At 34.5% G+C, this 12732-nt stretch overlaps 1 protein-coding gene and 3 long non-coding RNA genes across 7 annotated transcripts; all 4 read left to right on the forward strand.

Moving 5' to 3' along the window:
- The first annotated feature begins 4059 nt into the window (after positions 1-4059).
- On the forward strand, positions 4060-5391 carry LOC147924357 (uncharacterized). Its single transcript, XM_087496735.1, has one exon. It carries the CDS (start codon positions 4060-4062, stop codon positions 5389-5391), a length of 1332 nt encoding a protein of 443 aa, XP_087352861.1.
- A 304-nt stretch (positions 5392-5695) lies between these two features.
- LOC147924358 (uncharacterized) lies at positions 5696-7127 on the forward strand. The gene is made up of 3 exons (XR_015586174.1): positions 5696-5906; positions 6158-6303; positions 6811-7127. It is a non-coding gene; the product is annotated as an uncharacterized LOC147924358 (long non-coding RNA).
- A 414-nt stretch (positions 7128-7541) lies between these two features.
- On the forward strand, positions 7542-9974 carry LOC104757883 (uncharacterized). Of its 4 annotated transcripts, XR_015586170.1 has the most exons (5): positions 7551-7903; positions 8063-8188; positions 8485-8696; positions 8785-9326; positions 9467-9974. It is a non-coding gene; the product is annotated as an uncharacterized LOC104757883 (long non-coding RNA). The 4 variants fall into 4 exon arrangements; XR_015586172.1 differs by lacking the exon at positions 9467-9974 and having other exon boundaries at positions 7542-7903; positions 8063-8110; positions 8785-9148; XR_015586171.1 differs by lacking the exon at positions 9467-9974 and having other exon boundaries at positions 7568-7903; positions 8564-8696; positions 8785-9148.
- A 1376-nt stretch (positions 9975-11350) lies between these two features.
- On the forward strand, positions 11351-12342 carry LOC147924359 (uncharacterized). Its single transcript, XR_015586175.1, has 2 exons — positions 11351-11497; positions 12242-12342. It is a non-coding gene; the product is annotated as an uncharacterized LOC147924359 (long non-coding RNA).
- Positions 12343-12732: the final 390 nt, after the last annotated feature.

Genomic DNA, 12732 nt, shown 5'->3' on the forward strand with positions numbered 1-12732 from the left:
ATGCTTTGTATATTGCCTGGTTTGTTTTATTGGTAGTTGTTTGTGGCATGTAGAGATCTTATTGCTTGTGTGTATAGCCCAGTAGATGGGAGGATTGCCTCACTGAGTGTTTATCAAATACTCATGCATCTCAATTTGTGTTTGTGGTGCAAGTAAAGGCAAAGTGTGATCGTGGAATCAAGGGCAATGAAGAGGAGGATGTTCTAGGGACTCGATTGGATATTGATTATGCTATTCCGCTGTTGAATGTGTTGTGGTTAGGTGGCTAGTGGGTATGGGACCACTAGCTGTAGTTTATTTTAATATATTATATTTATTATGTATTATTACAAAAAAAAAAGGGGTCGGTTGTTTCACTATCTCATAAAATATTCAACCATCTAAAACAAAATCAATAAAAATACGATTATAAGATCGCATAACATTCATCCTACTATTCTCGAAAAATCGTCTTCCTCCTTTCTTCACGCCTGATTTTTTGCAACGACACCAATCATATCTTCTTCCATACGCTGCCTATTTTTAAAAATAATAACAATGTTATAAATTATATATAATGGAATTTGATTGAGATTATTTGAAGATAATTACCGTGTAGTTTAGAAGGAACGGAAACAACTCTGTTTTTTTGCGATCAATAGCTTCTCTGCAAATATTCATTAAAATAGGATTAAGATCAGAATTTACAGACAAATGGTAATAATTTGTTTCATTAAATTTTTGTATCAAGATGACTTCAAAACACTTTTGATTTGTATAATAATACCAAACGTTTGAGGATGATCCAAACAAATAATTAGTGTTAAAAACGCTTTTTAACATAGAATTCTACCGAACAATAGCCGAAAGACGTTGTGCTGCTGACTCTGAAACTCTAATATGTTGATTAATCACACTAAATGTTGTTATATCCGTGAAAATAAGAGTTATTAATTTAAAACAATAACTATTAATTTATTTAAAAAAATATACCATAACTTTTGGGATATTATCGACACCATTCACCGTCTTTCTGCAATAATAATCAGTAAATGCAAATGTTAATATGATTTTCTGAATCAAATATATTTATATATAAAATTAATTTTCCTTTTAAAATAAAAATACCTGTTTTTCACCATACGATCATTGGTAGATTCATCTAAACAATGTTTAAATTTAATTTGATCATTAGAAATATATTAATATAAGGAATTTTAAGTTTAGCAACATACCTTTTAGCAATATATTTGAAGATGCAGAATTCAAATTAAAAAATTCGATAGCCCTCGCCACCTCCACCTATTCATTTTTTATATTTATTTGTTAGAACCACATACTTATAAATTAATTTTTATAACGTTGATAGAGTAATTTACTATTAAAATTTAAATTACCAAACATCTCTCATCACTATGATCATCTTCAGAAGCTTTCCTGCAACTATAGAAATAAGTCTTTCTATTTAGCATCATCAAACTATAAAGATTAAAGTTTAAAGTATTAATAAATAAAAGACCTAGATTTATTGTCCGAGAACATAGAACTAAGATCACGACCATGTACCAACTCACCTGAAACATAAGAATTAGTATAATCGTTTTTACAAAACAGTTAATAAATCAAGAAACCTATACAATATAATATAAGAAGTAATAATGAAACCATACTCAAAGTTTTGGTAATGCTCGAACCTGCGTTCCAAACAAATACTACAGAAAGAGGACATGAATCATTAAAACACGAACACGAATACGAAGAACTATATAAGGTATCATCAAAACTATAATACATATATAATTTGAAGAACATGAGAGAAAATTAGGGTTTTCTTTATTTTAAAGATTTCGGATTATAGAGAATGATTAGGGTTATACCTATATATATATATGTTTACAACCTATAATTTTAGGGTTTCGAATAGGTCAGTATATTTTGGTTGGGTTTTTTTTAAAGCCCATTATTTTAGGTTTTAGCGTTTTAAAATTTATTAAATCACGTTTTGACGATTATATAGATTAGATATTTAATTATTTAATTTTTTTATAATTTTCTAAATTAATTTGAAGGGTACAAACGTCCAGATTGGATTCTCATTAATGGCAAATTAGTAATCTTAAGTCTGAGGATGAATGTGGTGCGTTTCAGCAACCTAAATAGAGATCAAAAGCTTGTCCAAAAATTTTTCAGGGGTAATTTTCATTAAGGGCAAGAGAGGTCAAATTTTGTGAGATTGGCTGTGAGCCCTCTCGACTTCTCCTTTAATATATTAGATAAAACCAAAATAAAAATAATGTTTTAATCAGATTATTTCTCAGACCTAGCTCTCTGCGCAGATCAAGTTAGATACTCAGAGACATCATACGTGTCAGTATTATATTGGTTACGTTTTTTTCTTCTTTTTTTTCCTCTTTTCTTCCTTTGCTTCTCATTCTCTTTCGATTCAATGAAAACGATTGAAAACGAAGAAATCAAAACGATCGGAGTTCTAATCGGTTTCCAGAAACAATTGTGATAAGAGAGACCATTTGGGCCTCGTTTAGTTCTTAATGGGCTGCTTAAATATTGTTGTCTAAGCCCTTTAGTCCTTCTCCTATTTAACTCTGTTTGTTCTCTGTAGAACCCTTTTTATCGAATGAATTAACAAAATGTTTATCTTCTTCCTCAATGTTTCTACTCTTCTCTCCTAATCTTCTCTGATTCTTCACCTCAATCCCTAATTCTTCTGTTTCTTATCTCCATTTCTATTATTATCCTTGATAAGGTGATTTCCATCTTATCTAATTGGTGCTTTCATTGAGAGTTGAACAAACTCAAGGATTTATCAAAAAAAAAAAAAAAAAAAGTAAAAATGAATGTCGGTGATGAAGCTTGCGATCGTATCCTACGATCTTGTGAGGAGATTAAGTGTTATGTGCAGGAGTTGGTTCGAACGAATCGCGAGAGACAACAACTCTTATTAGACCTACAAACCGGTGTACATAACATCACGGTGAGCTCAGATCTTCCGTCAGCTAGTCATCAAACCACCAAGGTGAGTCCAGATCCTCCACCATCCGTCCTACAAACCGTCACGGCGAGTCTAGATCGTCCACAATCAGAGCCTACCCCAAGGAAATCCCCAGAAACTTCTCTTGGGACTTCTGTCGAACACTTGGTGGGCACTGCTTTACCAGAGGCGTCTTTCAGTCCATGGATCTCTGAGCTGCCAACCGCTGTCCAAGCTCCAAGGGAAGGAAGAAAACATGTCACACGCAGCTACCATAAGGTCAGGAAGAAGAAAATCCGTAAGAGGCAACACGTCAACTTCGGTGGAACAAAAATCAGCAAACATTTTGTGAAGGAACAAGGTAAACCGGTGAGATCTCTTGGGTTTGATTCTGGAATCCAACCGCAAATGTTGTTATACCAGTGGAATCGCGATGATGTTAGAATGGGTAGTTACATGGATTCTATTTCTGGTTATGATGGGTCTCAATCATATGGTGTTGATGAGGATGTGAATGTTAGAAGTAGATCAAGGAGACCATCTGGGGTTGTTTCTCATGCTAATACCGTCCATCAGCGTGTGAGTAATGTCAGAATTCATGATTCAAGGGAGGTGAACAGCAACGGTAACTCAAGGAATGAGTCAATGTTCTGGACAAAATCGGCAGAGGCATGGGAAGATAATGGGATGAAACCTCAGCGAGTGAGTGATGTCATTGATGCTGCAGGAATCATTTACATTGGATTTCAAGGATCAACTCTACAACCGAACCATGATGACTTGTTTTTGAAGGATCCAGAATGGAGAAATGGCCACAGTGAGTTTCAAGAAGCTGGGCTGTCAAAGTGCTCTAAGGAAGACTTATTCAAGTGGATCAGCAGCTTGGAGACTTACTTTGTGCAAGCCAGATTCCTCAAAACGATTGGTTGAAGATAGTGTATTCACTCTTAGAAGGAGAATCAGGTCAGTGGATCAAGGGCTTATGGGAAAAGAATTCACCGACAAGTTGGAAAGAATTTAAGTGGATGCTCAAGGAACAAAACAAGGAGCCACCGAGACCGAGCTTTATAAGCCGTTCATTATACTCAGGAATGCTACAAGAGGGTTTTGTGGCTAGTTACTGCAGAGAGTTTGATGGTAAGCGTAGAGAGGCCATGAGTATACCAGAGAAGCATGTGTTGGATGTGTTCATACGAGGCTTGCAGCAACCCTTACAAGAGGAGGTTAGAAAATTGCAACCTAAGCGACTTCAAGAGGCAATGGATCTTGCTATATGGCTTGAGGAGATGAGCGGATACACGGGAAAAGAAGCTAGATTACAAGTTCCGGCTGATTTTGGTGAAAATGCAGAGTTAATGAGTCTCACCAGGTTACAGGAGGGTGCACAGCTAAGAAAGGTTGAGGAGAACAGTGATGTCAAGCTACAAGGTACCAAGAGCAAGGTTTTAAGGTTCTGGGGCTCTATCTCAGGTCAGAAAGTGTTGGTAGAAATTGACTCTGGAGCGACACATAATTATATTTCAGAGGAGTTCGCTTCCCGACTTAGGCTTCCCAAGAGAGTGTCAAAACCCAGGTCAGTTCGTTTGGGACATGGTCAGATCATCATGAGTGAAAGCACTTGCCAAGGGATCAATTTGTTCATTCAAGGAACTGAAATCATTGAGGATTTTCTCACACTTGACTTGACAAAGACTGAAGTGGATCTGATTTTGGGGTACACTTGGCTATCAAAACTGGGAGAGACTTGTGTTAATTGGCAGGAACACACCTTCTCCTTCCTTAACAACCAGGAATGGATCACTTTATGTGAAAGGGACGAAAAGCTGAAGCTCAGTACTAGAAAGGTCAAGATGAAAAGAGAAGGTGAGCAAGGAAACAATTTGGGGAGGACTGCCTGCTATCTTGAGGACAAGATAGTTGTAAAAGGGGAGAGTAGGGCCACTAGTGGTGAGAGCGTTAGTGACGCAAAACATGAACAGCTGGTGGGTGGAGAATGCCAAGAGAAGAAGCTAAGTTTCAAGTATTTCAAGAAGACTCCAAGGTTCAATGAAAGTAAAGACCTAGGCATTGGAGAAGGAGTTTTAGCACAGTGTCACCAAGCTCAAAGGTTTCAAGGAAGCATCGTTGTAAGAGATCAGATTCTTGCACATGTGTGGGAGGAGAAGCATAAAGGAGAGATTGCAAAGCCAATGTACGTATGGTTTGAGAAGGGTGAAAGAAAAGATTGGCTTGTTACTTCCAAGATGCTGGAAAAGATTCATGATTGCCGCATGTATTTAGAGATGGGTGCTATTAGGTCGGTGACATCTATTGGGATCTATTTGATAGGTGCAGAATTGACTGAAGGTAAAACGGTAAGTAAAAAAGTTGGAGCAATCACATCGAAGATCACGTTTGGAGAGTTTTATTTCTATCCACCTTGAGGACAAGGTGGTTCTTCGAGGGAACGGTATTGATAAGAGAAACCATTTGGGCCTCGTTTAGTTCTTAACGGGCTGCTTAAATATTGTTGTCTAAGAGCATGATTAGTGGTGAGTACTCTTATGGGTACTCTCTATATTGGGCCCCAAATCCACAATATTAAACCATTATCCAGTCCATTTTGCTGAGTATCGTTCCTTCTGGAAGCATTTCGAGCAACACCCTGAGTAACGCAACGTGGCGTTTTGCCATTGGTTCGAAGTTAAATATAAAAGTTAATTTTTTTTTTCTTCATTTTCTCTTTCTGAGAAACGCAACAGACTCTCTCTCTCTCTTCTCTGTCGGGTGAAAGACAAAGGCGATCGAAGTCGCGATCTTTCCAAATTCCGGGAAAATCCATCGATTCACACCGAATCCGTTGAATTTCCGGCTAAATATGGAGGTTAGGCCTGCCTCTGTAATTTTCACCGCACCACACAGTTTTTGTAAAATTTAAAACATTGACTCTTTTATCTCGGTACGTCTTTGGCTAATTTGGTTTCGCTTAGCCCCATCAGAAATTGATATATCAAAGTTCAAAAATCTTTTGGGGTTTGACAATATTGAACTCTGTTTCTCGATTTCTATGGATGAAGATTCTGTAATCACGCACCTCTGAGCTTTGAAAGTGTTATTATAAATTGCTTAGCTCGTAGGGATTGTAGATGGGCATAAAGTTTCATGCTTTTTAGCTTCTTTCTAATATTTTAGGTGTTTTGAACTTGTTAGGATTGTTTTAGATTTTTGGGATGATTGACAACAGAAACGATCAAGAAATCGATGTTGGATCGGTGGTTGAAGCTGTGTCCGCTGATCATTCCTTCGGTGCTCCCCTCTACGTAGTTGAGAGCATGTGCATGCGCTGCAATGAAAATGTATGTCTCTTGCTCTCTCTCTCTCTGTCACACACACAACTGTCTCTGTTTGTAGCTGAGTTCTGTGATTATATATTCCAAGATTAGAGGCGAATATATTGGTTTTACAATTGGATTGCTCTATATTGTGGATGGATAAATTGGTAGAATGCGTTGGTTGCAATGACTGGATTTGCTATACGTTGTAACCTGTGGTAACTGATAATAGGCTATATACGTTGTAACCTGTGGTAACTGATATAGGTCAAGGAAACTCAAATGGGTCTAGGAAACAGGCTAGTTTCCCTTTAGTCCTTGCTTTCTAGTTTGTATTTGTTATCAATACTTTACATGCAAATTGCTGTAATAACATTAGTGTTTTTCCTGCTATCCAATGGTTCTTGATATTATTATGAAGTGAACTATAGTCTATAGAGGGGATGAAACAAAACTTATTAGCTACATCTTGGTGATGGTATGAAAAGTTTGAGGTGACTATACTGATATTTTTTGTTCTGTGGAAATCAGTGGAGAAAGTTTATATGGTCTTTCTCTTGATCCTTCTTCGGCAGCAGCACCACTGACCTCATCATCATTATCAACACCAAACTCTGTCCTCCTAAACCTTCTACGTCTCCGAGCCTAACAACGAGTATATCCAGAGTTGTGACATCGTCGCATTCAACAAGACCTAGAGACTTTAAACCCTCTCTCCTTACCAAAACATATTTGATTTCCAGGTTTTGTTTTCGTTTGTATGGTTTGCTGAAGATGTTTCTTTTCTAGTTGCAAGACCTCTTTCATATTACAATAACACTAAATTATAAAAGCCTTTTTATTCCTATGTCTTGTTATTAAGAAATTCTCTGGTACTTTGAAAAATTCTTGCTCCCATCTTCTTCTATATTCTTTTCTCTAATCTCTCTTTGATGCTCTGTTTTTTGCTTGCAACATTTGGATTAAAGCTTCTTCTCCTTGAGGATTCAAGCTTGTAAAATATGTTTGTAAAATATGTTTGTAAAATATATTTAAATTCCAAAGTTTTATGTAATATAAAAAAAATTAATAATTGTTTTGTCATATTAGATTAATAAAGTTTGATAATTAATAAACACAAATTAAAAAATATTATTTAAATACTTGAGTAATCTTTTTTTGGGTTCTCTAGTAATAGGGTGATTTTACTTAAGTTCTTTTAGGGTTGCTTTACTTAATTTATGATTATTTATATAATTAATTAATGTGAGAGTAACTATAGTGGGTTGCTCCACTAATGATGGTCTAAGTCCTTTAGTCCTTCTCCTATTTAACTCTGTTTGTTCTCTGTAGAACCCTTTTTATCGAATGAATTAACAAAATGTTTATCTTCTTCCTCAACGTTTCTACTCTTCTCTCCTAATCTTCTCTGATTCTTCACCTCAATCCCTAATTCTTCTGTTTCTTATCTCCATTTCTATTATTATCCTTGATAAGGTGATTTCCATCTTATCAAATTGATCTCTCGCCTCGTCGTATTTTTCTTCCTGAGACGTTATCGAGATCGGATGATGAATACGCAGGATAAAGAGATGTCGCCTCGTCGTCTTCTTCTTTGATCAAGTCTTCGACCTATGGAGAAAAGGTATTCTCAATTGCTTTGTGTTTTGTATTTAAGGTTCAATGAGTCTCGTGTATGGCTAATAACCCCAATTACCTCTGTGAATTTTTCAGTACTATTCAATTTTTTTGTTGTTTTGCTGATTTCGTCGAACAAACTTTGTTTTGATGATGTGTGTGGCAGGTGGAATTGGAGCAATACCCAACTGGTCCTCATATTGCTTCTCATATGGTTTTCACTATAAATTCTTCTTTCCTCTACTCGAAAGTTTATGCTTTTGTTGCTTACATACACCTTTTGGGCTATGAGGTTAATTTCATACTTTCTGTGGTCTGTGGAATGGGTTTTTCTTAATTATCTCACTGGGCGTTTTGCTTTACTCTTATGTTTAACTGAGTTTAGTGGAGAAAGATTCATAAAAGGCTAGTATTGATGTTCATAAAATGCATTCATAAAAGGCTAGTTTTTGTTAATTCTTGTTTGATGTTCTTTTGTTAAGTTCTGAGTCAGCTGCTGGTGAAGAAACTGAGTTTTGTTGATAGGTTTGTTAAGTTCTGAGTCAGCTGCTGGTGGCGTTTTCATTTGTGATTTGGTGATGATGATAGGTTTGCTTACGGCTGTTCATAAGGATTATTTTAGAGTTGTGAACTCAAGGGATTTGCTTTTTAACGATTGTGGTGACAGAGTTGCGCAGTTGCTACATGTAGAATTAGTTCCTCCTTACTCTCAGTATGATGCTCATCAACAAGTTTTGATTGTCAATACTCATTTGCTGTTTCCTCATGATTCAACTTTGTCTATAGTAAGACTGCAACAGGTAGAAAAAATTGTTATTATTAACTCTGTTATCATTGTGTGATGATTTTTGTATCTTTATAACTAAACAAGATTTTGGTTTTGGGCAGGTTTATAAGATTCTTCAGTATGTAGTGTCACAGTCTTTAAAACACTGTGAATACATAATTGGGCATTAGGTTGAGAGATTAGGCCGAGACTATGATTGATTTATGACATTGACATTCTTCTCCTCAAGCTGGTTCTTGGCGTTGTGGAACTTGGTCTTCGTGTCCTGTCTCTTGCTTCATCGTCTTCGCCTTTTGTGTCATGTCTCTTGCTTCTTCTTCCTTTTGCCTCCAACTGCTTTTCTTGCATCATCATCCTCATCTTTACTTGTTCCGTGAAAAGCACTTAAGTATTGATCTTGTTTTATTATATGATGTTTAGCTTTATGTCAGTCAATTATATATTTATAACCAACATGTTACAAAAGTATAGAAGGAATTAAAAGTAGGTATAAGTGTAAGAAGTTAGAGAGAAAATAGGTTTTAGTGCTAATGTCCCAAAAAAAAAAACTAGCAGCCGTCGCCGTACATTCCAAAATTTCTTTCTCCCACGTCCCCTAACCATGTCGGGGGCAAACACAAAATCTCTACCGCCGTAGACCGTAGTGCCGTCTAACCTTTATCGTTCATTATAGAGATAAGTAACCTCATACTTTATTGTTCCATGAGATCTGTATATTGTTACGGATACTTGTTCGGTGAGATCTGTATACTGTCACAAAATCTCTACCGCCGTAGACCGTAGTGCCGTCTAACCTTTATCGTTCATTATAGAGATAAGTAACCTCATACTTTATTGTTCCATGAGATCTGTATATTGTTACGGATACTTGTTCGGTGAGATCTGTATACTGTCAAGTTTTAATTATTGTTTAGTTCGACGACCTCCGTTGGTTTAAGTCGGTTAGTAAATTATAGGGTCGTATTCTGACACCAACACTAACCGATTGTTCCTTGAAGAGAATTTCATTGCTTTGTTATATTAAATATTATACTATAATACATGTATAACTTATCTTTGATCTGTGTATATGATATATTAGTTCATGTTTTATAGTTGTCAATCAAGTACGTAACATAATGAAAAGTAATTATAATCATGAGATCGTTGTCATGTATGTTGCTTCTTTTTATTGCTGGAATCTTATTGTTTTATTACTTTTGTTATTTGGTTCAGTAAATTGTTGTTTAGTAAACAAACATTCACGTTCTATTGTTTAATTACTCTAACTTATTAGAGTGTTTACTTATAAGTGTCTTCTCCTGCTTTATAATTTTACTAGGTTTGAACCCGCAGTACACCGCGGGACAAAAATTTCTATATTATATTATTTGTTTTTTATGTTCTTTAGTGAAGAGTTTGTTTATTAATTTTGATACTATTTATGTGATTTTAATAAGATGTTACTTTTTAATACTATTATTAGTGGATATTGTTTAAAGATTATATATGTTAGTTACTTATATTTACTCATTATTTTAGTTACATATTAATAAATTGATTATAACTCGTGGTACACCGCATGATAAATTTTAATTTATTGCGATAATAATTTTTAGTCTATTCAGTTTTTAAATTTACAATAGAATTTTGTAATTAGTTTAGCTCACATAATTATTTATATAGTTTAATATTATAGACATGTTTTTTAGTGGTTGTATTTGCTTAGTAAATGTGTTAATTTATATTAGTATAGTAAAATGATGTTAGTGTAGTAAGTTAGGGCAAAGCAATACCTGTTATCCGCATTTAACCATTTTGAAGAATAATAGTACCAATAAATAAATAGATATTATATTCAATTACTCATGGTAAAAACCTACCATCGGGTATTGATTTTTTACTATATGTCCCGTTACTCGATCCGCTACATCCAAATTATTACCTGACTCGTAACTCGTAAGTACAATTTTATTAATATAATAGAATTAATCAGTATTTTATTTTTATGTAGTGTATTCAATTTACAAACATATATCTAATATATATTATTAATTTACACATAATGTAATAAAAGAAATAATAGATAGAATTTTTATCATTATTTATAGTTTCACTTTGTGAAAACATAATATATTGTACGCATGTCAATTAGGGCCAAAGCCCGCGGGATGGCCCGGCCCAGCCCTGAAAAACACCGGGCTCGGGCTTAAATATATATGTCCAGAAAAAATCGGGCCTTTCGGGCTCAACCCGTTTGGGCTATAGGGTATTTCGGGCTTAGTCCGACCGGGCTCAGGCCAGCCCGAAAAGCCCTTTAACAAATATATTTGTATACTTTTGTTAACATGTTTGTTTGATTACAATATCTGATTAATAATTTATTGTAAATAAAGTTTTAAACACTAATCCTAGTTTTCATATTTACTCAATAACCATATTTTATACTTTAAAATTTTTATGAATGATATTTTATATGAGTTATATATTGGTTTATTTGGTTAAAGTATCGAAATTTTATTTAGTTTTAAACTTTTCTATTAAATTAAGTTGGTTGTAGTGAATAAAGATGAATTATTAAATTTTTGATTGATTTGTTCTATAGATGAATATAGATTGAATTATTAAACTTTTCTATTAAATTTTTGATTAAATTATTAAAACGACATCTTCTTAGTTACTATCGAAGAAACAATTTCTTGTCGGCAACACACACATTAGGGTCTTCTTCCTTGGACTCGCGCTTGATTCTGCGGGAAATAGTCGATCAAACAGAGAAAGCCATTGAATTGAACACTACAAACTTCAATTCAATTCTTAAAGACACCAGCAAAGGTAATTTAGTTTATAAAATTTATGTTTCTACGATAGAATTTTGGATAGTTTGATCGAATTTTTGTGATCTTTCTTTGATATTTTAAGATAAGAAAATTGGCAATGTACTAACTCTGCAAAAAAATGCAGTCACAATTAGTAAAAACAACCCTTCTCGAAATAAAAGAAAAACCAAATTATTCATTAGATGATCATGATCAAACATGAGTACACCAATATAACCAACATGAAACAAAAAAAACAAATTTTATATTATAAAGTTCAGAAAGCAACAACTAAAACCAAATAAAAAAAGACTTGAATTTCTTCTCACTCATCCATCTTCTAATTCTTCATCTTGCAATTATCAAGCTTTCCCTCCACCAACTTATCACAATTCACGCTTTCAGTCTTCAGTTTAATCGCTTCATTCATCATTTGAGCATTGCTTATATCTATCAAAACTGAAAACGCAAGTAGATGTTTAATTTAAAGCGAGTAAATCTGACTAAACAAAAAAACAACAATCTTACCAGCACCATTCTCCATTGTCCTAGAAAATAACGTTTTTCAAAATATTTTAGATGCTCTTTTTCACGAAAGCATGGAGCTTTATATCCTGTAAAAGAAAGTTAACGTGAGTATTTCTACATGATATAAAAGTTTTAAAATGTGAGATAATATTATAAGAAGATGTATATTACCTTCACATCACTAAGCACCATGTCGAATGTTCCACCAAATCTTGTTGTGTATGTATTTCAGGTATGGAGGACCTTCATTTTCACACGCCACAACGTCTTGTACGGGTTCACGTTATTGAGGAATGCCACAGACTGAGTCGCCATTGTTAATTACTATGAAAAGAAGAATTGAAAAAGTTTTTACTCTGAGGTAAGTTGATGGCTTGATGAGTTAGGATATCTAATGATATTCTATTTTTATAGAGAACTTAGATAATTAGGTTATTACTTTGAGCGTTGATTGAAAACTTGGAGAGGAAGCTCAATATCTTAGATACGATCAACCGTTTAAGGATTTTTTAAATTAAAAGTGGAATGAAGATATCATAGTTTAAGGAAGATTAGAGGATATTTGAAGACTGAAAGATCGTTATGATCTCTGGTAAGGCTTATCATCTCGGAGAAATGCAAAGGATGCAGCCATTGCCAATACTTTTTGTGTGCTTAGCGACTTTTAAAGGAGGACTGGTAAGTGTTTCATGATTTTCAGAGTGAGTTTGATGACCATATTTA

Source organism: Camelina sativa, chromosome 17, assembly GCF_030686135.1.
Source record: "Camelina sativa cultivar CO46 ecotype springtype chromosome 17, ASM3068613v1".
NCBI lineage: Eukaryota > Viridiplantae > Streptophyta > Magnoliopsida > Brassicales > Brassicaceae > Camelina > Camelina sativa.

What these genes read in the sequence shown, in the direction of transcription:
- LOC147924357 (XM_087496735.1), top strand. Translation starts at nt 4,060, where the DNA reads ATGCTACAAGAGGGTTTTGTGGCTAGTTACTGCAGAGAGTTTGATGGT.